The sequence below is a fragment of the Saimiri boliviensis genome, chromosome 12, assembly GCF_048565385.1.
Source record: "Saimiri boliviensis isolate mSaiBol1 chromosome 12, mSaiBol1.pri, whole genome shotgun sequence".
NCBI classification, from domain to species: Eukaryota; Metazoa; Chordata; class Mammalia; order Primates; family Cebidae; genus Saimiri; species Saimiri boliviensis.
In genome coordinates this window covers 116,904,462-116,927,725 of record NC_133460.1, presented here as the reverse complement: position 1 = coordinate 116,927,725, position 23,264 = coordinate 116,904,462, and the positions used below count along the sequence as shown (strand labels likewise).

Genomic DNA, 23,264 nt, shown 5'->3' with positions numbered 1-23,264 from the left:
CGCTCCAGAAGGTGCCGGCGCCCCTGCGTCCCGCCCCCTGTGCCGCCCCCGCCGCCCCCGCCCGGATTCAGCGCCTGCCCCGAGGGGTCCCGGGTCTCCATCCCGATCCCGGTCCGGAGCGGTGCCTGCGGGTCCAGAGGCCGGGTCGGAGGAGAAGCCGCAGCCAGGTGCGGGAACGGGTGTGGGAATTCACGCGCTCTGCAGAATCTGAACTTCTTCAATCTGCAGCGCGTCTGCAGCCCACGTCCCCGGGACAGGAAACGCTGTTCCGTGCGCCACGCAGCGCGGTGTTCCTCCGTCTCCTGGTCCGTGGCAGTTTCTCGCGTCTTGGACACTGGGGAGGACTGGCCGGGTGTTTAGTTGACTGTTTCTCGGCTTGGGTTTGCCTGGTGTCTTCCTGCGGCCAGACTGGGGCGCTGGGTTTTTGGGAGGGAGGCGCAGAGGTCGGGGGCCGGTCTCGCCCCTCCGGTCCTGTGGTTCAGCCCCGGCGAGGTCCACTACGCGCTTAGGTGGGGGCGTCTGCTGGCCTCACTCTTCAGCTGCCGCCTCTCCGTCCCTGCTGTGGTCACTGGAATCCGGTCCCCAAGTCAATCCCCAGCTCATGGGGAGAGTATCTGGCCCCGCCTCCTGGAGGCCTGTCTGTATTTTCTGGGATTCTGGGGAGGCTGGCCTCCCCGGCCTGTTGATTTATCTGCTCAGTCGTTTATTTCTACAGTGTGGGCTGGTGTATGTTTATTTTATTTTTTAGGTCATAAACCGATGATGCTGTTACTTAATTATTTTAAAAGTTCTGCTTATTTTTATTGTTTCTGGAGTGCAGTCGCACGATCACAGCTCACTGTAGCCTTGCACTCTTGGGCTCAAGTGATCCTCCAGCCTCAGCTTACTCAGTAGCTGGGGCTACAGGTGTGCACCACCACACCCAGCTAGGTTGTTTACTTTTTGTAAAGACAGAGTCTTGCTTTGTTTTCCAGGTTCACCTTGAACTCCTGGGCCCAAATGATCCTCCTGCCTGGGCCTCCCAACGTGCTGAGATTACAGGCCTGAGCCCCAGCGCCTATTTTTTTTGCTCAGATTGTTCCAGCTTTGGCCATTGAGACTCTTCTCACTGCTTCCTCTCTTCCTGTGTCCTGTTGAAACCCCAATTCCAGCTCCCTGGCACAATAGGATGCTCCTGTCTCATGTGGTGCTTTGCCAACCCTGGCCTTAGAATCAGCTTTTCAGACATTTCTCCAGAAATCTGTGGTTCCTGGCCAGGCGCTCATATAGGGGGCTCATGCCTGTATTCCCAACACTTTGGGAGGCTGAGGCAGGCAGATCTCCCAGGCTCAGGAGTTTGACAGTGACCTGAGCAATAAAGTGAGACCCCCATATCTGCACACAAATTAAAAATAGCCGAGTGTAGTAGCATGTGCCTGCAGTTCCAGCTATGTGGGGAGCTGAGGCAGGAGGATGTCTTTTTTCTCAGGAGATGAAGCCTGCTGTGAACCATGATTGCCCAGCTGCACTCCAGCCTGGGTGACAGAGCAAGACTCTGTCTTAAAAAAAAAAAAAAGGTTGGGTGTAGGGGCTGACGCCTGTAATCCCAACACTTTGGGAGGCAGAGGTGGGAAGATCACAAAGTCAAGAGATCGAGACCATTCTGGCCAACATGGCGAAACCCCGTCTGTACTAAAAGCACAGAAATGAGCTGGGCATCGTGGTGTGCGCCTATAGTCCCAGCTACTCCGGAGGCTGAGGCAGGAAAATCACTTGATCCTGGGAGGCAGAGGTTACAGCAAGCCCAGATCATGCCACTGCACTCCAGCCTGGGCAACAGAACAAGACCCCGTCTCAAAAAAAAATTTAAAAAGGCCGGCATGGTGGCTCATGCCTGTAATCCTAGCACTTTGGGAGGCCGAGACGGGCGTATCACCTGAGGTCAGGAGTTCAAGACCAGCCTGGCCAACGTGACAAAACCCTGTCCCTACTAAAAATACAAAAGTTAGCAAGGTGTGGGACGGGTGCCTGTAATCCCAGCTACTTGGGAGGCAGAAGCAGAATTGCTTGAACCTGGGAGGTGGATCACAAAAAAAAAAAAAAAAGATTTTTAATAACACGATTGAGGGTGCTAGCGACATCTGATGGGTGGAGATCAGAGATGATGGTGCCTGGGACCCCAGTGCAGACCGGCCAGCTCACAGTGGCAGCTGCGGTGCACAGCCGGGAAGCCTGTCAGGAGCCCTTTCGAGACAGAGCGGGCAGTGTGTGGTGTGGGCTGGCCTTGGATGCACATGTGTGACCCTCGTTAGACACACGAGCTCATCGGGGCCTCTGACTCTCCTTCCCCGCTTGCTTTTCTGGAACTGCTTTCTTGGGCACAGTGGGGGGCCTGGCTCCCGCACATACAACGGATTCGTTGTTCACCCCTGACGTGCGAGAAGCTGGCTTCGGAATTGCCGACGGTGTGCCTCTGAGAAGCAGGTTTGCTGCCAGAGTGCGATGTCTGTGCGTGGGCCTCCGGCCTTGCCTTGGCTTCCCTGGTTACGGAGCTCAGCCCACTCCGGTTAGTGAGGTGGTGTCACCCACCGGCTGTCGGGGCCGCAGGTCAGTGCCTCCCCTCTGCCCTGGGGTTCCCCACATCCTGCTCACCAGACAGTTCTAGGGTTTTGTTGGTGGATTTTTCAGGTTGTTAAAATTTATTGAATGTACCGTGCCGAAACTCGGAGTTAAAGATCCCCTTTTTTCGAAAATAATTCCAGAATTTGGGGGTGCGGCCCAGTTGAAGGCTGACCTGGGTCACCCTGTCCCTGGTCATTGCTGACCGGCTGGTCCAGGGGCAGACATCTGGCCCAGGCTGGAGCCATCTGAGTCCTTCGCTAAGATTTGCCAAACCGAACGCCAGGAGGGGCGTCCCGGCTGCGCGAGCTTTTGACAAAGGCAGAGAGTTGTGCAGCTGCTACCCGGAACCATACGGAACAAGCCATAAACAGAAAAACCATAGAGAACAAGCCATAAACACGGAAGAGACGTGGCCTCTGTGAAGTGTGGCGTGTGAAGGGCAGATGAAGCTGTGCGGAGACGCTCACGTGCTTGGCCACAAGAGACCGAGGACCTGGGGCCGGGAACCCTCGTCAGTGCCCGCAGGAGCGCACGTGGTGCAGGCCCTGTGGGGAATGGGCCTGCCGTGACACCCCACACGCTCCGACGGGCCTGCCGCGACACCACACGCTCCGACGGGCCTGCCGTGTGACCCCACACGTTCTAACGGGCCTGCCCTGACACCCCACACGCTCCCGACGGGCCTGCCGCGACACCACACGCTCCGACGGGCCTGCCGTGTGACCCCACACGTTCTAACGGGCCTGCCCTGACACCCCACACGCTCCCGACGGGCCTGCCGCGACACCACACGCTCCGACGGGCCTGCCGTGTGACCCCACACGTTCTAACGGGCCTGCCCTGACACCCCACACGCTCCCGACGGGCCTGCCGCGACACCACACGCTCCGACGGGCCTGCCGTGACCCCACACGCTCTAATGGGCCTGCCGTGTGACCCCCACACGCTCTAACGGGCCTGCTGCGACACCCCACACGCTCCGATGGGCCTGCCCTGACACCCCACATGCTCCCGACGGGCCTCCCGTGACACCCCACACACTCCCGACGGGCGTGCTGAGGAGAAGCTGGGACGGACGGGAGGCGCGAGTGCAGACACACGGTGGGAATTCCCACCCGCCTCGTGGCGCCCTGTGAATGTGGATGACGCTGGAGCAGCGGGACCTCTGTGGTCAGCGGGTGAGCGGGCACTGTCGCACTCCACAGCCCGGGAGAGGACCACACGGGCGGGAGCCACAGCCGTGAGGCTCACGGGGTCGCTGGCTGTCAGTTCTCCAAGGGAAAAGTCCTGTGCTCCGTGGAGCTACGTTTATCAGAGCCACTGCCACGGGGGGTCTGGCCGGCGCACCCCGGGGGGCGGACACACAGGGACCCAGGGCCACCTGCCTGGCGCAGCTCCCGCCCGTCACGCAGGACTCCACCGTCTCCCGGTCTTCAGGCTTTTCCTGGGCATTCCTCCAGCCAGGTAACCTCGCGGTTCATCACAGGAACCCACCAGCTCTTTCGCAGAAGCATCCACCGCTTACACCCAGAGCCACCTGACGCCCTGCCTTGAGCCCCTCCCTGCGTGGTGTCCACCAGTCTTAAACTGTGACAGCGGTGACAGTGTCCTTTCCAGGCTAGACACCCCACCTACAGGAGATTTCCCCCCAGGCCTCCCTCTCGGCTGCAGCGAGCTTGCCCTGTGATGACGGGGACCCAGCCCTGTGATGACGGGGACCCAGCTCTGTCTTGCCCACAGGCTGTTGGTGATGTCTGAGCTGCCCGCCGGCAACCGGCTGGGATGGGCAGAGTTTAGGGTAAGTTGACCCAAGAACTGCCGTGGGTTTGTGCAAATAGCTTGAAAGAACTGACAGACGCCTGTCCTGATTTTGGATGAAGACACCGCTCGTCCAGTGTGAGGGACGTCTTTTTCGTCAACGGAAGGGCAGGTGTGGATGTGCTCACGTGCACACGAGCGTTTCAGGGCATCTGTCCTTCCAGGCTATTTGCAGTCTTCACCGAAACAAGGGTTTCCTGCTCCAGTGGCACACGCCTGCTCGTTCCCATGGCTGGGGCACTGTGAAGCATCTTTTCTCCTGGCAGGGCCTGAGTTCCGACACACGGGCAGAGCCAGGCCTTTCTCAAGGCATCGGAGGGTGTTGCTGCGGACCGGCAGGTCGGGTTTCAGTCCTGGGTCCAGTGCGTCACACGCCTGGAGTCCTGGGGCACTGGTAAGGCGTCTTCGCGGGGCCGTGAAGGAAACCAGCTCAACCTGCAGAGGTCACTTTGGGGACCCACAGAGTGACCACACCACAGAGGATCGGTAGAAAGGACTTTATTTAGAAATCGGTGCTACAGCACCAGGAGCCATGCAGACAGTGGAGCTGGAGCCTGAGCCGGCTGTCCCCCGGAAGTAAGTCCTGACCTGGGACCCCCCGGGAAGTAAGTCCTGACCTGGGCCCCCGGGAAGTAAGTCCTGACCTGGGCCCCCCCGCCGCCCCCATGAAGTAAGTCCTGACTGAAGGAGCATTGATCTGCACCCGACACTCTGTTGAAGACTGAATCTGATAATTCGGGCATGGGTCAGCAGAACATAATCCTCATAGAAAACCCTAAGAAAAAGCGGACGTGAACTGCGTCTGCATTTCCGTTTGCGTGGCCAGGACGCCAGCTTCCTCCTGTGTTACGTTGAAGCAGGGCCCAGGTGTCGCCAGGGAGTTTATGTGGGAAGCACATCTTGACATGAAAAATGCAGCGTTTTGTCGCAAGTGACAGTTTTCCCAGAAATGCCACTAGCTGGTTGCTCTAAGGAATGACTTTCTAAAACTCAAAAGCACAGCCCTGGGTCTTGCGGTGACTGCCACCGTGAGAGCCACGGAGCCGGGGTGGTGCTCGGGGCTCCGGCCACCTGGCCACAGGCCAGCGTGGGTCCCCATGCCCCGGCTGCGGGCTCCACACCAGCTGCCCAGGGTCCAAAAACCTGCCTCCTCTGGTGAAGTGCAAGTGTGTGGCAAGCTGCAGAGGCCACGGGCGGGGTGGCGGACAGGCCGTGGAGGCTGCAGGCCTTGCACGTGCATGGCTGTGGAGACCGAGGGTAGCAGTGGCCTCTGGGGTAGGAGATGGGCAGGGGCACTCTCTGGGTCACCGCCGCAGAGCCTGCACCTTGGAGCTGCTGTGAGGTCCTTTCTAGGAGGCAGGGCTTTGCCCAGGGTGGGGGGCTGCCTCACACCAGCTGTTCTAAGCTGGGGGCCCTGAGCCATGGGTGAGGGGCCAGCCCAAGGTGCTTGCTCCAGCAGGAGGCCTCAGGCACCTGGGGGTCTGGGCTGGGGAGGGGCACCAGGCAGGGGAAGGGAGGAGGGGGTCCTGGGTGTGGGTGGGGGATGAACGCAGGCAGGGTCTCAGACAGGAGGTCTCAGAGCCCGGGAGCTTCCGTTGGCATGGAGGTCTCAGAGCCCCCCCTCCCTGGGGGCTGAGGTTGGCATGAGGTCTCAGAGCCCCTCCCCCCTTGGAGCTGTGGGTGGCATGGAGGTCTCAGAGTTCCCCCTCCCTGGGAGCTTCTGTCAGCATGGAGGTCTCAGAGCCTCCCCCCGCCACCACCGACCCCGGGAGCTATGGTCAACACAGAGATTGAAAGGCCCACAGCTTGCGGTTGGCATGGAGCTCGGAGGTCAGCTTTGGTCCTCGGTTGCTCAGCCGACCTAGGCTGGCCCAGAAACCCGCTCAGGGAGCAGCTGCTCTGAAGTTAGCAGAGTCGAGGTGGGGGCTGTCGCTGTTTGGTGGGGGAATTGCCGGAACTGGGTAAGAGCCACTTATCTGTGTGTGAGAGGCGCAGACAGGCACACAACTCCTGGGAACTTCAGTCTCTCCTCTTCATTTTTAAATTTAACTTTTTAATTCTAGCAGAAACACGCAAACCTCCAAGACTCTTGTGCCGTCCCGGCTCTGTCTGCTGGGAGGAGATCAGCTGTGCCTGTTCTCATGGGGTCCCCTGAGCCTCCATCTCCCGGTCCAGCTCCCCCGGGCCCCGGCGGCGGAGGGGCCCCACTAACTGTGGCACCTGAGACTCGGTTCCTGCCTCCCAGCCCCCTGCCCCCCTCAGAGTCGGGTCAGGTCTGGAATTGCACAGCAGGCCCACACTGGAGCTTGGCTACTGGAATGTGGCCTTCATCCTCCGCAGCTTGTCCTGAATCTTCCGTGAGTGCTTCTCGCTAGGGACGTGGTGCAAGTTGGCCCTGCTCTCTGCGGCCAGCGTGGAAATGTTGGCGCCGCTGAAGCGGGTGATCCTTTGCCGGAGGTGTGACTGGAGCTTGGGGTCAGGGCTGAACGTATAGGGGTTCTCCTGGAACGCGTGCACCTGGCTCACCACCTTGGCGATGTTTCTTCCGTCGGGGGAAGAAGAGACGTTAGTTTGCATGGGGCAGGGACGCGGCTTCCCCGGGCAGGGATTCCCCTTGAGTTCTCAGGAATCCTGTGCGCTAAACCTTTTCACTGCGTAAATACTGAAGGGTGGGTTTTCTGTGTTTACTGACGGGGCCAAACCTCACGCCACTGCTCAGACCTTCCCGTTTGTCTACCTGTCCATCCGTCTACCTCTCGTTCACAAACGTTATGGAAACCCCACCGGGTCAGGCTTGTCCACGCTGAGCCCCCCAAGAGCAGTAAAGGCCGGTGGGCTGCAGGGGCTGCAGCTGAGGGGACCAGGCAGGCCAGGGGCGCTGCTGCCATGTGGAGCGTCCACACCTGGGAATCGCCACGGCTGTAGCCCACGGCCCGTGTCCCAGGAGAGCTGGTTGTGCACAGTGACCAGCTGTAAGCCTCTAGGGCCATTTTCTTTCTTTGGAGACAGTCTCACTGTCGCCCAGGCTGGAGTGCAGTGGCACCGTCTCGGCTCACTGCAACGTCCGCCTTCCAGGCTCAAACGATTCCTCTGCTTCAGCCTCTTGAGTAGCTGGGATTACAGGTACCAGCTACCACGTCTGGCGAATTTTTTTGTATTTTTGGAAAAGACAGGGTTTCACCATGTTGGCCAGGCTGGTCTTGAACTCCTGGCCTCACGTGATCTACCCACCTCAGCCTCCCAAAGTGCTAGGGTTACAGGCGTGGGCCACCGCGCTCAGCCTACCTTAAGTTTTTAGTTCTCTTTTGCTGATGGGGGTTTTCTGATTTCTTACAATGAGCGTACATTTATGGCGTAAATACTGCTTTTAACTTGGTGCCTATCTAAGAAGGAGACTTTTCATGTATCAGGTTGGGGATCCGTGGACACCTGGTCCACTGGCCACTGCTCCCCAAGTGAGGCCGTCTTTCCTGGAGGAGGGTGGAGGTACCGTGGCCTGGGCAGCCTCCTGACCGTGTGTGGACAATGGAGAGACAAGAATAGACGAGAGGGTGGAGATTGTGTCTTGAGGGAGAGAGTGAGGCCGAGCCGGGACTGAGGGTGCCTGAGCCCGCTGGTCACAGGCCTGAGCCTCTGAGGAGAGGGCTGTGGCTTCCCAGGTGGAAGAGCCTGTGTGGCCAAGGGTATGTGAGCTGTGGGTCGAGATGGTAGGTTCTATAGCCAACCCGTCTGTGCCTCCCAGGCGAGGCATGCAAGGTCACCGGCCTCGGGTGCTGGGCAGGACAGTAGGACACGGGAACAGGCTGAGGACTCATCATGGGTCCCATGTGGGTGTCTGTAGGGAAAGGTCTCTGAGGGGAGCAGGGATGCGGTGGCACCCAGAGGTCAGGGCAGATTGGTGCCAGGCAGCCACAGTGCTGCAGAGACCCTCGGGTGGGGTGGAGTGTGGCTGCGTGGCAACAAGGGTCCCTAGAGACCACGGAGAGTGTGTGGGGACCATGGACACCAGGAAAGCAGGAAATGTTCTGAATTTGCAGAGCAGGCAGTGGCTGGAGGTCACCCTGGGGCGAGGGAACTCTGCAGGGACGGGAGGAGAGGTGCCACCTGAGCCTGCCCAGCCTGGGGGTGCGGCCACTTGAGCCCCTCCTCACCTGAGCTTGCTCCACCTGTGGGCCCCATTGGTCATGGTGAAGCCACCGGTCTCCAGCTGCTGGATGTGCATGGCCAGGAGGTGGGCCGAGGGCAGGGTGGGCTGTGCCCGGAAGCGCCGTCCTTCCATCAGACACAGGCTGTCGCTCTTCAGGAAGACCTGGTGGTCCGGCGAGGGCATGGGCCGGGGAGAGACAGGGCGAGGTCAGTACAGGAGCCAGCCGGGGCCGGCCTAGCCCACCCATTCCCAGTTGGTCCTGTGTTCTCACTTGCGGGGGTACCTGGCACTCTGAATTAGCTTCTAGTCACGAGGGTGACAGGTGGACTTGGCTCACACCTGCAGGCTCTTACATGAGGCCCTGACAGCCACTGGAGGCTTTGTGCCTCCCGCTACTGAAAAGGGGAGTCCCTTTCCTTGCTCTCTGCTGGACTTCAGGAAAGAGCCAGGTGACCTGACTTCCCCAAATGAGACCCAGGCTGGTTGGTCCGCGCCCGCCTCTGCGGTCCGGCAGGGACGGCAGGAGCCCTCCCGCCTCTGGAGAGCTGCAGCTGGGGCTGAGGCCGGGCTCCGACACCCAGGACCGGTGCGGGCTGCGGCTGCTCTGGGGTTCGTCTCTCTCATTTTGGGGAATGCCCAGTCATTTCCAGCAGCACTTCCTTGTTCGTTATCTCATGAGGCCATGCCTGCCATCCTGGAGGAGGGCCAGGTCGGTCAAGCTCAGGCCCCAGCCGCAGACCTCAGTGCTGTGCTCTGGGCACCTGTACTCCATGTGGGCACCTTAGACCAGCAAGGCCCGTGACCGAGCAGGCGGGACAGCTTCGCACAGGTGGCAGTGGAGTCCCCGCTGGAGGCAACTCCTGGGCCTCACAGTGAGGCCACCCTGGCTGGGACACCTGTGCACACCGCGTGGCGCCTGCATCTGCGTGAGTGCGGCAGGCGCCACTGAGTGGGTCGTTTAGGAGAGGGCCCGGCTGGACGAAGGCCACCCAGCCAAGGACGGTGCGGGTACCTCCACGGCTTTCAGCTCCTCCATGACTGCTGCGATCTTTGCAGGCAGAATTCTCCAGGCCTGAAAGGTTAGCACAGGTGAGACTCGGAGGCCGAGCCGGCGCCCACCCCCGCCTCAGGGCCCCGAGGGCACGCACAGGGGACTGCCTGACCGCCGGGTGCTCCAGCCCGCCCAGGATCTGCATGGCCGTCGCGAAGTTTCTCTGCTCGTAGCAAGATTTCGCGATCAGTAAAAACTTGGACAGCAAGTTCACCTGCAGCTGCAACGGGAGAAGGACACGTTCAGCGTCTTCTGGTTTCAGATGAACAGAGGGAGCATTTGAGAACCTGTTAAAACCGCCCAGCTTCAAAACAAGTGTGTGCCGCTCGTGTGTGGAAGGGAACCGGCCATGTGGCCGCGGCTGTGGAGGGGGCTGGGCTGGTGGGATGGGGTGGGCATTACTCCAAACAAAACAACAAAAGCAATGCCTGGTAAGTGGAAAGATTTGAAAATAAGTCCAGCCTCACTTCTCAAAAGCAAAATTGTGCCAGGACGCCCTCCCCCGGCATTGTTGGGACTGGGAAAGATGTCCCCACCCAGGGACAGGCAGTGTCACGTCCAGAGGCAGACGGGAAGCCACAGGCAGCTCCTTGCCCCCCACCGAGCCCATGGCAGGAGCGTTTGGGTGCAGCCCAGGGGTGGGCGCTGGGTGCCACCACCTCCTCCGTGGCCCTGTGGCTGGCGGTGATGGCGGTGATGACCCTGCTGGCTTTGGTGGGAACACCCCCCAGCAGGATTCTGATTCTGAGCTGTCCCGAGCGGCTGCGTCTCAGATCCAATTCCAGGGCTTCAGGAAGATTCTGGAGAACTCAGCTGACCCCTCCTGTTGGAGCACCCTGTCCCTGAGGGATCACCCGGGCCTGGGTCGTTCTTCCACAGAGACCAGGGACGCCGGCCTGGGCTCCACTCTTGTTTTTTTTTTGAGATGGAGTCTTGCCGTGTGGCCCAGGCTGGAGTACAGCCTTTTATTTGATTTGTTCAATAAAAGCTGGTGCCAACCTCCACTTCCTGGGTTCAAACAATTCTCCTGCCTCAGCCTCCCAAGTAGCTGAGACTGCAGGCGTGTGCCACCAGGCCCGGCTAATTTTCGTAGTTTTAGTTGAGACGGGGTTTCACCACGTTGGCCGAGATGGTCTCAAACTCCTGACGTCAGGCGATCCGCCCACCTTGGCCTCCCAAAGTGCTGGGGTGACAGGTGTGAGCCACCACGCCCGGCCCCCGGCGTGGCTCTTGTCTGCAGGGACCTGTGCAGCCGAAGGCCCCTGAGATGATCCCGGGCTGGCTCTGACCGCGGCCTGGGCGCCTCTGGAGGAGCCTGAGAAGCGTTTATCGGATATACTTTGTACACACCCCGCGCTGCCATCTCAGTCTGTTTCTTCTTCGGTTTAAGGAGACGCAAAGTGCGTAACTTTCAGTTTAAACTGTTCCGTCACACTTTTTCTGTCTTAACTTTTTAATTTTTAATTGTAAAAACTACGTAATAGAGGACCCACTGTGGTAGCCTTTTCCAAGTGCGCTCCCAGCTGACGACATCCGCACCGGGCAGCAGGTCTCGGCGGCTTTCCGTCTCCCCCCTTCAGCACCGACTCCCGCCCCCGCGCTCACCCTGCCGTGTTGTCTCCCTGAGTCCAGCACCTCCAGGCACCTCAGGTCAGTGGAGCGCCCGGCGTCCGTGACCAGTCGCTCCCCTGAGCGTGATTCCCTCGAGGTTCACGAGCCGTGGCAGGCGTCAGAGTTCCCCTCCTCCTGGGGCCGAGTGATCTCTCAAGGTGCACAGAGGCCACACGATCCGTTTGCCCCTTGGTGGATGTGTCGGCGCCTCTACCTCGTGGCTGTGGTGTTCCATACTTTTATTAAACAAATCGAATGAAATCAAACCCTATTCTGCTTTCAAACTCACCATTTTATTTTATTTTTTTTTGAGATAGGGTCTCGCTCCGTCCCCTAGACTGCTGCGGTGCCAGCTCAGCTCACTGCAGCCTCTGCCTCCTCGGCTCAAGTGATCCTCCCATCTTAGCCTCCGAAGAGCTGGGACTACAGGTGTGCGCCACCGGCCTGGATGCTGCTTTATATTTTTAGTGGAGACTGGGTTTCGTGGTGTCGTCCAGGCTGGTCTCAACTCCTGGGCTCGAGCGATCTGCCCTCCTCGGCCTCCCAAAGTGCTAGGGTCACAGGCATCGGCCCCTGAGCCCAGCCTGTGTTTTCCTGAGGTGAGAAGTTTTGCGCAGTTTCTCCTGCCTTTGGGTTCTGCCTCCTCCCTCCAGACGTCTGAACGGAACACACTGATCCCTGAGCACGTTCACTGACCACTCCTGCCCTGTGAGCTCACATTCCGTGTTTAAACAATATTCTGGGATCCTAAATTTAGAAACGTGAAGCTCAGTCTTCTGGATCACTGTGACATCACAGCCACTGACAACACGTCCGGACACGTGTGTCTAGCACTGGTTAGACGGAGGAGTGAGCCCCTCCTGTCCTGCCTGGTCGTGCGGGGCCTGTGCTTAGGGACCCGCTGCTCCCTTTCGCCAACAGTGTTGTGGCCGCAGTGCTGGGCTCTGTCATGGTGATGCCGGGCTCCGGCAGCCTGGGGTGTGAGCCTGCACGGCTCCTGCCGACCCCGCAGACCCGGACACGGGAGCATGACCCGAACGAGAGGCCGTCCTGGAGGCCCTCAGGCAGGCGGGGCGTCCCAAGCTCCAGGTGGACCTCTGTCAGGCTGGGAGGGGCCGTCCCCACCTGCTGCGGCAGCTCGGGGTGAAGGTTTGCCCGGGACGCTGCGGTTAGCCGGTGACCGCCATCTGTCCTCATTCTCGTCCTCACGAACCCATCCACAGCCCACGTGTGGAGGCTCTGATGTAGAGAAATTGCATCTCCACGTCCCTCACAAAATCGTGGGAACTGTGGATTAGAGCATACGGGGCAACCAGGCTCCCTGTTCCGTGTCCTGCGCAGGGGGCCCGTGCTGATCAAACCCCAAAGTTGGAAAATTCTCAAGGGAGGAGAGAAGGCGGCGCCTCTGCACTGGCTCACGGGCCCCAGGGTGGGCTGCGGGTGGGAGGGGCTCGCGTGAAGGAACAGCGGGAAGGGAAACGCCCTGTGGAGGCTCCTGGTGCAGGGCCCCGGCCCTGGCCCTGCCCCGGCCCCTGCCCTCGGCGCCTTCGGCCCACTCCAGGATGGGTTTGTGGCCGGGAGCCTGTTCCTTTGTTCCTGGGCCCAAGTTTGCTTTCAGGGAGCTTCGGCCTAGGAGCGGGTGGGTGTCCACCAGGGCCAAGGCTGCCACCTCCCTGCTGCGGGGGAAGGGGCCACATTGCACAGAAGGAGCCCTGCGGTCCTGAGTCTCAGGTGGAGCGGGACCTGGCCACCCCAGCCTATGAGGTGAGGCCTGGCTGAGCTCAGGTGAGATCAGAGGCCTCTGTCACATGGCATCCGTCCATCCGCTGGGCGAGGGTGCCTGCTGGAGGAAGGAGCACACCCCCGGGGCTGGGGGACTCTGGCCTCCTGAGCAGCTGTGGACCCCGAGGCCTTCTGGGCAGGGGAGCACAGTGCCTTGCCTGACAGCAGGTGGGGCGGGGTGGGGCGGGTCAGGAGCCCCCCCCGTCCAGCTCAAGGCCCGCGGGACCTGGAAGAGGCTGAGACTGGGCTCCGGTGATGGAGCTGGACCCTGACCTTGGTGGGACCACAGAGCCGCCATTCCGCAAACCGCGTGAGAAGCCACAGTGAACCTTTGGCCGGGGCAGGGGAGCCTAGGGTAGGAATGGACGTCACAAACCCCAGTCCAGGGGCCGGGCTCAGGCACAGAGGGGACGGGGCCCTGGGGTTGGGTGCTGTGGCAGAGCCCAGTGTGTGTGTGTGTGTGTGTGTGTGTTGTGAGCACAGGTAGGGGTGGTGGCAGTGGTGGGTGCAGCTTGTCTCCAGGCGGCCCAGAGCTGAGGAGCACCTACCACTGAGAGAAGTGGTGTCCAGCTGCAGATGTGGATGTAGCTGTGGACATGGCTGTGGATGTGGTGGTAGCTGTGGACATGGCTGCAGATATGGCTGTGGATGTGACTGGGCACGTGGAGACGTGGCTGTGGATGTGACTGGTCATGTGGAGATGTGGCTGTGGCTGTGGATGTGGCTGGGCATGTGCAGACGTGGCTGGGATGTGGCTGGGATGTGGCTGTGCACATGGCAGGCAGTGCTAGGGGAGATGCCCCTCCCCTCAAGCCTTGGGTCAGGTGTGGCTCCGAGGGACACGGAGTTGGGTTCACTGCGTTGCGGGAACATTCAGGCCACGGCTTTGCAGGAGGTGCCACCACTCTGGGGCAGGCGGCCCCCATGCCCTGTGCTGGCCTCAGAACTATGGTGTGCCCACCTTGGAGGTGTGGCTGGTCACAATCTCGGCAGCTACCCAGGTGCTGATGTCATCTGCATTTCTTAAAAGCTGTAGCAGATACTTGTCTTGAACGTAACTGGGCAGAAATAAGCTGCAGGTTTTGGCCGAAAGAGACTCAGAAGAGCTGGCTCTGGAAGAGAAACACGGCACCTGTCGCCCCAGAGCTGCTGGTGCAGAGTCGGGTGGGGTCTGGCCGTGCAGCTGCTCTGACTGGCAGACACCACTCTCTCTGGTCTCTGGAGACACAGGCATCTCCTGCTGGTCAGGAGCATCCCCAAAGGCCTCCGTCACCGCTCCCAGCTGAGGGCCTGGGACACTCACTTGGGGATGGCGGTGCTCTTGTCCATGACGCCCAGAGCCCGTGAGTTCAGGAAGTGGACCGGGTGGCACTTTTGGAACAACTCCTGCCAGGACGTGGAGAGAAGAGGTTCAGGTTACCAGCATTCAGAGTCTCGTGGCCAAGGCCGGGTCCCAGGGAGGGTGGGGGTTTTACGGGGGCCATTGCTGCAATCCTAGGTTCAATGCCCACCCAACAGTCCACAAGGTCGACCGCAGGGCTCCCGGTGTCCAGGCAGCCCCAGTGACAGCAGGTGGGATCACGAGGTTGGCATCACTGCTGTCACCTGCTGTGTGATCCAGGATGGCAGGGCCTGGGAAGGGGCTGCATGAGGGCTGGCTGTGGTGGAGGTGGAGGAAGTTGGGCAGAACCCTGGCAGCTGGGTGGGGGCACAACGAACCGGGTTGGCCCAACTCCCGCGAAGGGGCTGGGGCAGAGACTTGGCACCCCGTATGGCCCTCAGGCCATCCTCTAGTGCCTGTGAGGCCAAAGTGCTGCTGGGCAGAGGCAGGCCCAGACCCTGCAGGCAGCGCTGTCTGGAGAGGAGGACCCGGCTTTGCTGGGACCAAGCCCCTGCTGGGGCCTCCCATTGAGGCAGCAGCCGCCTGGACCTGTGCACCTGGCAGCTGGCCCCTCCCTGCCTGTCTGTTCCTCCGGGAAGCGGCCGCTAAGGGCCCTGTGGGCGCCGAGTGTCCATGGGGTGGGTAACCCGGTGTGGATTCCCACCCTCCTCACCTGCTGCAACAGCGTGAGCTGGCTGAAGAGCTGGTGGGTGCTGTACTCGGTCAGGAAGTAGGGCCCCTTCTCACTGGTCTTGGCGCAGGGGCTGTAGAAGTCCTCAAGGAAGCAGGGCTTGGGCAGTGCCGCGGCGATGGTGTAGGGATGCTCCTTGTGCGGTGGCAGTACCAGCCCATTGCCCCGTGGCAGCCTCCAGGGGAAGCTCTGCAGGGCAGGCCGGGCACTGAGGGGTCCCTCGGGGTCAGGGGTCCAGGGAGGCTGGGCGGGGTGAGGATCAGGCCGGGCCCAAGCCCAGCACTCCTCAGACTGGCCCAGCCAGAGCCAGAGAGCGGCCTGCCCACCCACTGCCACGTTGGCACAAGGATGCCCATCCTGGTCATTTCAGCAGGTCCCCCATGGCAGGGCCACTGAGGCTTAATGGAAAGGCCGTTCATCTCCTCACACTGGTTTCTTCCACCCAGTCTCTGGCCAAGGGTCAGGAAGTTGGGGTCAGTGAGTCATAGCAGGACCCTCCTCACCTGAGAGCCTGGGCACAGGAGGTGCCAGCCCAGCAGGGCTGCCTGGGACTGGGAACATGGAGGGTGTGCACATGGGTGTGTCTGGGTGCACGTGTGTGCAAACACATGCATGTGTGAGGGTGCACATGTGTATGTGAGGTGCACACGTGTGTGAGGCTGCACATGTGTGAACACATGCATGTGTGATGCACGTGTGTGTGGGTGCACGTGTGAACACAGGCATGTGAGGGTGCACGTGTATGTGAGGGTGCACACACGTGTGAGGGTGCACGTGTATGAGGGTGCACGTGAGGGTGCACATGTGTATGCGTGAGGGTGCACGTGTATGTGTGTATGTGAGGTGCACACGTGAGGGTGCACATGTATGAAGGTGCACATGTACGTGTGTGAGGGCACACGTGTGCAAGGGTGCACATGTGTGTGTGAGGGTGCACGTGTGTATGTGAGGTGCACACGTGTGTGAGGGTGCACACATGTGTATGTGAGGGTGCACATATGTGAGGGTGCACACGTGTGTGAGGGTGCACGTGTCTATGAGAGGGTGCACACGTGTGTGCATGTGAGGGTGCATATGTGTGTATGTGATGGTGCATGTGTGTGAGGGTGCACATGTGTGTATGTGAGGGTGCACGTGTGTGTATGAGGGTGCACATGTGTGTATGAGGGTGCACACGTGTGTGTATGTGAGGGTGCACATGTGTATGTGAAGGTGCACACGTGTATGTGTGAGGGTGCACATGTGTGTAAGGGCACACACGTGTGTATGTGTGAGGGTGCACTGTGTGATGTGGGGGGGTGTGCAGCTGTGCACACAGGTGCACTGTGTGATGTGGGGGGGTGTGCAGCTGTGCACACAGGTGCATGTGCCTGTGTGTGTGCATGTATATGGATGTGCACCTGTGCACGTCTGTGTGTACATGTGTTCTTGAGGCTGGGCTCAGGGGGCCACATCTGCCTGTCCAGGGAGGCCCTCCCCTGGGAAAGAACCCCACCTTCCGGGAGAGGCCGTCCTCCGAGAGCCTCTTATAGAGGGCGTTGAAGGGCCTGGTGTCTTCCTCCGCCTCCTTGGGGTTCTCCAGGTCTGTGCCCCGAGGGCTGCCCTCGGCCCGCCTGTCTTTGCCCACGTCCAGGAGGCCCAGCAGGTGCTCTGCAGAGCCGTCCAGGGGTAGAATCTAGGCAGAAGTAGGGTGCAAGGCGGTCAGTGCCACCTTCTGGAGGAGGGCAGCCCCTCCCGCCGTGGGGGTCCGGTGCGCAGTCACCTTGGAGGAGATGAAGCCCTCCAGCTGCCCCAGCAGCTCACTGTTCCGGGTGAAGTCCACGGTGTAACAGTCCTCCACCCAGGCCTGCAGCACGCACAGGCTCCGCCTGTAGATCTTGGTGAAGGTCGAGGTGGGGTCCTGGTGGGCCCTGGAGGCATGGGGGAGCTGCCTGAGCTGCCAGGAGTGTGAGTCGGGGACAGAGGCCCAGGGGCTGCGCGCAGCTCTCCCGAAGGGGCAGGACAGGACCAGGCTCCACATGTGCAGGGGGCTTAGGGGGCTGGGGGTCTTCTGTGGGTCCCTCCCCCAAGGCAGGAGCTGACTGGCTGATGGCCTGAGGGCCATGGGGGTGCCCTGCCTGGGCGTGTGTGGGCCTGGACAAGGGGGTGCATGGGGTGTCCTAGGGGTCAGCAGGTCAACCTGGAGAGGCAGAGCACCTCTCCCTCTCTTGGCCCCAGCTGCTGGCCATGGGAGCAGAGGGAGGCTGGGGGCCGGCAGCGCCCTCCGCTTGGTGTTCCCGAGCTGACCTGCTGACTCTCCTGGCTCCCCACTTTCCTCCTAGTCAGCAGGAAGAGACTCCACTCCCCAGGTCACCTCCCAGTGCTCCCAGGCTCCCAGGCCGCTGCCCTCCTGCCCCGGTCGCTTTCTCTGCGCCCATGTGTGTCCCCAACCTCTGGCCAGGCTTCCCTGGCCCCTCACCCCCCAGGGACTGCCTTGGCCTTCATAGCGGAGCCCGGCCTGCCCCGGTGAGGCTCTGGCGGGCATGGAGCTGTGGGCGCGGTACCTGGACAGCGTGCTGTTGATGCGGTCAAGGAGGAAGTGCAGGAAGTCGTGGGGCGTGCAGAAGTAGCGGAAGGTGTACAGGAACTGCTGCACGTAGCCCTCCAGGAAGGCGTCGCTGTGGGGTGGGGCGGGCAGGGCGGCAGTGAGGGGGTGCCGCGGCCCCACCAGGCTCCGCTGGTGTTCTGGGGTGTGAGTGTGAGTGAGTGTGAGTGCGTCTTCTCTGTGCATGTCACTGTCAGGAGAATCCCCAGAGAAATTAAAGGGGGGACAAGGATAACGTCTGAATTCCCAACCGTTCCCAGCACCAGGCCTTCCTGAACGTGGCCTGTGCGGGGCCTCGTGGCTTCACTCGCCGGCCGTCAGCCTGGGAAGCCGAGGGAGCCGGTGCCTCGGGCCGGGGGCCACGCTGCACACTCAAAGCTCCTGCCTTCACCGGGCGAACCGGCCACCCTCGGGAGACACTGACCGGGGGTCTGCACATGGGTCAGGGACCGTCCCGGTGTCCTGGGAGCCCGACCACCGTGGTCAGGGAGGCGAGGCGTCCTCCCATGCTGGAGGAAACTCGGGCAGGAGACGGGGTGGCTCTGGAACCGGGGGCCTGGTCACCTGCTCACGTGGGGCCGAGGACACAGGTGGCCACAGCTCAGGCCAAGCACTACACAGGCCCACACACTACACGACATCCCACGACCACACACCACACAGGTGCTCACATGCCAGGTAATACCCCATCACCACCAGCTCTACAAAGCGAGGAAGCCCCTTGTGACCACATGCACAGCCAGGAGACCCCACGCTACACACTACACACATGCCACACACACCACATACCACACGTGTACACACACACATCACACTGTACCCCACAGCACACAACACACATGTACCACACTGTACCCCACAGCACACAACACACACGTGCCACATACCATACCCCACATCACACACTACACACATAGACACAGCACACTATACCCCACGCACACACCACACACGTCACACACCACACATCACACGTGTACGCACACACCACACTGTACCCCACACCACACAACACACACATGCCACACATAACACACACCACACATGTATGCACGCAGCACACTATACCCCATGGCACACACCACACACGTTACACACACCACACATGTACGCACACACCACACTGTACCCCACACCACACAACACACACGTGCCACACACCATACATCACATCACACACTACACATGTACACACACCCCACAATATACCCCACACCACACATGTACACACACACACACCACACTGCCCCACACCACACATGTACACACACATAACATACACACCACACTGTACCCCACAGCACACAACACACATGTGCCATACACCACACACTACACATGTACACACACCCCACACTATACCCCACAGCACATAACACACACAGCACACTATACCCCACGCCATACACCACACACGCCACACACACCACACGTGTACACACCACACTATACCCCACACCACACAACACGTGTGACACACCATACCCCACATCACACACTACACACATAACACACACACCACACTATACCCCACAGCACACAGCACACACCACACTATACCCCATGCCACACACCACATGCACGGCCAGGAGATGCTCCTTCTGTGGAAGCACAGAGCTCACACTCACGCCTGCAAGCCACACAGAATGTCACAACCACAGACATGCACACACACCTGCACACACACCTGCACACACACACTACACACTACACATGTACCACACTATACCCCACACCACACATGCACACATGCCATGCGATACCCCACAACCATACACCACACACACTACTCCACATCACGCACTGTACATGGGCACACAAGCCACACACACTGCCCCACACATGCACACCACACATGTGCCTACCACACCGCACATCCCACAACCACACACACACCACACACTCCATACAAGACTAAATACATATCATATTTCTATACTGCACATGCACAATATAGCACATCACCCAATACCCCGACACACCACACATGTACACCAAGAACATGCCACGCTGCACACGTGCACAGCCACGCACACAGGTGTCTCCCACAACAGCACAGAGACCTTATGGTGGGTGTGGCCGTGCCTGTCTTGCAGATGAGGAGGCTGAGACTTGGGTCTGAGGGTCGGCCTGGAGCCCTGGCTAGCAGGAGGCCCCATGAGACCAGGGCCAGCTCACCTTAGGGCAGGCGTCCCCAGACTTTTTACACAGGGGGCCAGTTCACTGTCCCTCAGACCGTTGGAGGGCCGCCACATACTGTGCTCCTCTCACTGACCACCAATGAAAGAGGTGCCCCTTCCTGAAGTGCGGCGGGGGGCCGGATAAATGGCCTCGGGGGCCACATGCGGCCTGCGGGCTGTAGTTTGGGGACGCCTGCCTTAGGGTAACAGGGCCGGGGCGGGGAGGAGGCTGCTGCCCCTCTCTAGAGGGTACTTGGCGTAATGGGGCTGGGGGAAGACAGCACCGTCCCTCTGTAGGGCCTCCCTGTCCTTACCGCCTGCTGGCCTCCTTGGTGTCCTTTGCTGGGCCCCAAGGGACAAGTGCTCCCTGCTCAGAGAGGACCCCTGGGGCTCCAGAGTGGTGTCATGAGGGTCCCATAGCCAAGATGGGGGTGGGCCAGTCACTGTCCGGGAGGGGGGCCTCTCTGAGTGGGTCAGACCATTGGGTGCAGAGCTCCCGGTGCCTAAGAACAGGGTTCAGCCAAGGCCCCTGCAGGGCAGAGCGCGTGAAGGGCGAGGAGGTGGGTGGGGCGGCCGGGGGTCTGGCCCTGTGGCCTCGGCAGAGGTGAGGGACCTGCTGGGTCCTCGCTGCTGTGGGTGCACGCACACCAGTGTTTACGGATCGGGGTCTCGGGAGCCAGTGCACACACCGAGCGAGCGATGGCGGAGACCCCCAGCCCGACCGTGTCCCTGGGCCACGAGGCTCCTTGCGGGCTGTTCTGACGCGGTGAGCTGGGCGGAGTCCAGGCTACATCGCCGAGCTGCTGTGCGTGTGGATTTTTGGAAGCCGTTTCCACAAGTTAATTATGTAGAGTGGGTTCCCCCGCACCTCCAGGGACTGCCGGGCACACGCCGAGACCCGGTGTCCAGGCCTGCAGGCAGTGGCGGCCACCCTGGCTGGGTCTCTGCAGGGCTGCGGCGGCCCCCGGTGCACGGTGGCCCCCAGCAGACCCCAGCACGTGGTGGCCCCGAGTAAACATCTTTCCCAGCTAGAAAGTGCACGCCTAGCCCGGCGGAGGGGCCAGGGCGGCGTCCCCCTCTCCCAGTGAGCTCTCCTCTAACGCACCTGGAGTAGAGGTAGGCCATGAGCCCCAGCGGCGTGCCGGCCTGCAGGATGCGGGCTTTCTGCCGGCCGCCCGGGTGCTTGTTGACGTTGTAGAAGATGAGTGAGGAGGACTCGTCCAGGGGGCTGAAATCCAGCGTGTCGCAGGGTGCGGCCGCGATGTTCACGATGACTGGCAGGGCGCAGGGCTCCAGGCCCCAGCGCTCCGCGTACAGGACCTGCCGGTGGGACGTGGCGCTGGCTCACCCCGCCCCTCCCCCCAGGCCTCCTCAAATCAGGGCCCCTCTGGTGACTCCGCACCGACAGACCGACAGCGTCCCGCGGTGGGAGGCCGTCCGAGGCGCCGAGAACTTGCCTGCAGGTACTTCTTGACCAGGCCGAGGAACTGCACCCTGGATTTCATTTCTTCCAGCTGCCCTTTCAGTTTGGACAGCATGGTCTTGACGTCGGAGCCTGTGGGCAGGGCAGAGTGGGCCGGGGCCGGGCTCCTGTGGCCGGGGTGTCCGACCTGCGCCCCCAAGGCCTCACCTTTGCTCCTCTTTTCCTTCTGCAAGAGCTTCTGGTAGAACTTCAGGGTCTTGCGATAGTTTCTTTTCTCGATCATGAGCTGCTGCTCCAGCTCCTGGTGACGAAACACAGAGCCTAAGCCCCAGGCAGCCCCACACGTCGGCCACATCCAGGGCCAGGCCCCACCCCGCTGGGGCCTCCCAGGCCTTGGAGATCAGCTGCAGGGCAGCGTCCCATGGAGACCGGCCCACACAGCCAGCGAGGCAGGCCCCGGCCTGGGTAGTGTGGTGTGGGGGCCTCTGCTGTCCCCCGGCTCACAGGGCAGTGCCCACCACCCCTCACTGCTCAGGCCCTGTGGGGTGTGCTCAGGGGACAGTGGGCACTGCCATGTGGCCACCACCTGGGACCTCAGTAGAACCAGACGCCACCCAAGTCAGCCCCAGGCTCTCCTGCCCAAGCAGGTGGGGCTGTGTCACCTCTGGGACCCCCGGCACAGGTTGTGGGGGGGCAGGGGTGCGGGAAGAGAGTGTGGGGAGAGGGGGAGGGGAGGACAGGGCATGGCCTCCAAAGGCTTATCCCGCGTTTTCAGGCGTCTGCCTGCCTTTTCCTTTTCTATTTTTGTTGACTTTTTTTTTTTTTTTTCTTTTTGGAGCTGACATCTCGCCCTGTCACGCAGGCTGGAATGCAGAGGTGCAATCACAACTCACTGCAGCCTTCACCTCCCTTTGCTCAAGAAATTCTCCCATCTTAGCCTCCCAAAGAGCTGGGATTGCAGGTGTGAGCCACTGCACCGGGCCTTGCCTTTCCTTTAAACTTAGGCTTGAAGAAGCGCAACCATATGGAGTCCAACCGTCCTGCGCAGACAAGACCCCTGGAAACCATCCTCCTGGGAAGCTGCCAGCTGGACCATCGTGGTTTGCTGGGTGGCGGCCACAGGGTTTGCCCCAGCCCTTGGCTGCCCCGTGGAGTGTGAGTGCATGCCCGGGTGTGCCGTCCTGATCCTGCCCAGGGTCTGAGTTCCTGCCTGGAAGACGGAGCCGGGGACCTCATCCCTAAGGCTGTCTCTGTGAGGGAAGGGACTGAGGCCAGACTGGCAGGTCCTGACTGCAGGAGCCGGGAGGGAGGGCCGCTGGGCTCTGCTTCATGCACAGATACCGGCTGGGACTGAGCATGTCCCGGGATGGGACTGTATTCAGGGAGAAGAGGCTCCATTGTCCCAGGATGCCTCCCACACCTGGCCGGGCAGCCGGTCATCCGGGACCCCCTCTGTCCTGTGGGACGGGCACCTGTTGTGGAGGCTGGAGCGGGGGTGCCCTGAGGATGAGCCTGCCAGGGCAGTAACCCCAGAGACGGCCTTTCCCTCCAGGGGCACAGGGGCAGATACAGCCTCCTCCTGCACCTGTGAGGCTTGGCCCAGCACCGAGGAGGGGAGTGATTCGGGGTGGGGGGGTTGCTGGGGAGACTTGGGGGTCCATGGGAGCTGGGCTGGGGCAGCAGGTCTTCAGCGGGGACCGTGAGGTGCCACAAGGCGGGGCACCTGGTGGAGGGCAGAGGTGAGAGGCATGGCGGCTCTGGCCCAGGCGTCCTGGGAGGGGTTCATGTGCCCACGGCCAGCAGCGACCACCCCGAGGGGTCATCCACGAGGGAGCCCGTCCAGCAGGCTTCCTTCTGTGAGGCGCCGTTGGCTCAGGTCCACCAGCCACCCCGCCACGCCAGCCCGCCGGGGACTCTGCTCTGTTGATAGTGCTTATTTTTGAATTCTGTTTTGCAAAGTAAAAAATGCAGGTGATATTTCTGTGTAATGATTTG

The 23,264-nt window shown here is 61.0% G+C and overlaps 1 protein-coding gene across 4 annotated transcripts in view; it reads right to left on the bottom strand.

Annotated features, from left to right (window-relative positions):
• Window positions 1-4,901: 4,901 nt before the first annotated feature.
• Window positions 4,902-23,264, bottom strand: part of KNDC1 (kinase non-catalytic C-lobe domain containing 1) — a 55,639-nt gene continuing 37,276 nt past the window's right edge. For all 4 annotated transcript variants that reach the window (XM_074383139.1, XM_074383141.1, XM_074383142.1 and 1 more), the window contains 13 exons: window positions 21,477-21,570; window positions 21,310-21,401; window positions 20,952-21,172; window positions 17,626-17,739; window positions 16,845-16,992; window positions 16,578-16,757; window positions 15,065-15,271; window positions 14,314-14,396; window positions 13,972-14,122; window positions 9,715-9,837; window positions 9,579-9,638; window positions 8,571-8,728; window positions 4,902-6,961 (listed from right to left, as the gene is read on the bottom strand). In XM_074383139.1, coding sequence (XP_074239240.1) covers window positions 6,730-6,961; window positions 8,571-8,728; window positions 9,579-9,638; window positions 9,715-9,837; window positions 13,972-14,122; window positions 14,314-14,396; window positions 15,065-15,271; window positions 16,578-16,757; window positions 16,845-16,992; window positions 17,626-17,739; window positions 20,952-21,172; window positions 21,310-21,401; window positions 21,477-21,570 — 1,863 coding nt within the window. In that variant the 3' untranslated portion in view covers window positions 4,902-6,729. The remainder of the gene's footprint in view (window positions 6,962-8,570; window positions 8,729-9,578; window positions 9,639-9,714; window positions 9,838-13,971; window positions 14,123-14,313; window positions 14,397-15,064; window positions 15,272-16,577; window positions 16,758-16,844; window positions 16,993-17,625; window positions 17,740-20,951; window positions 21,173-21,309; window positions 21,402-21,476; window positions 21,571-23,264) is intronic.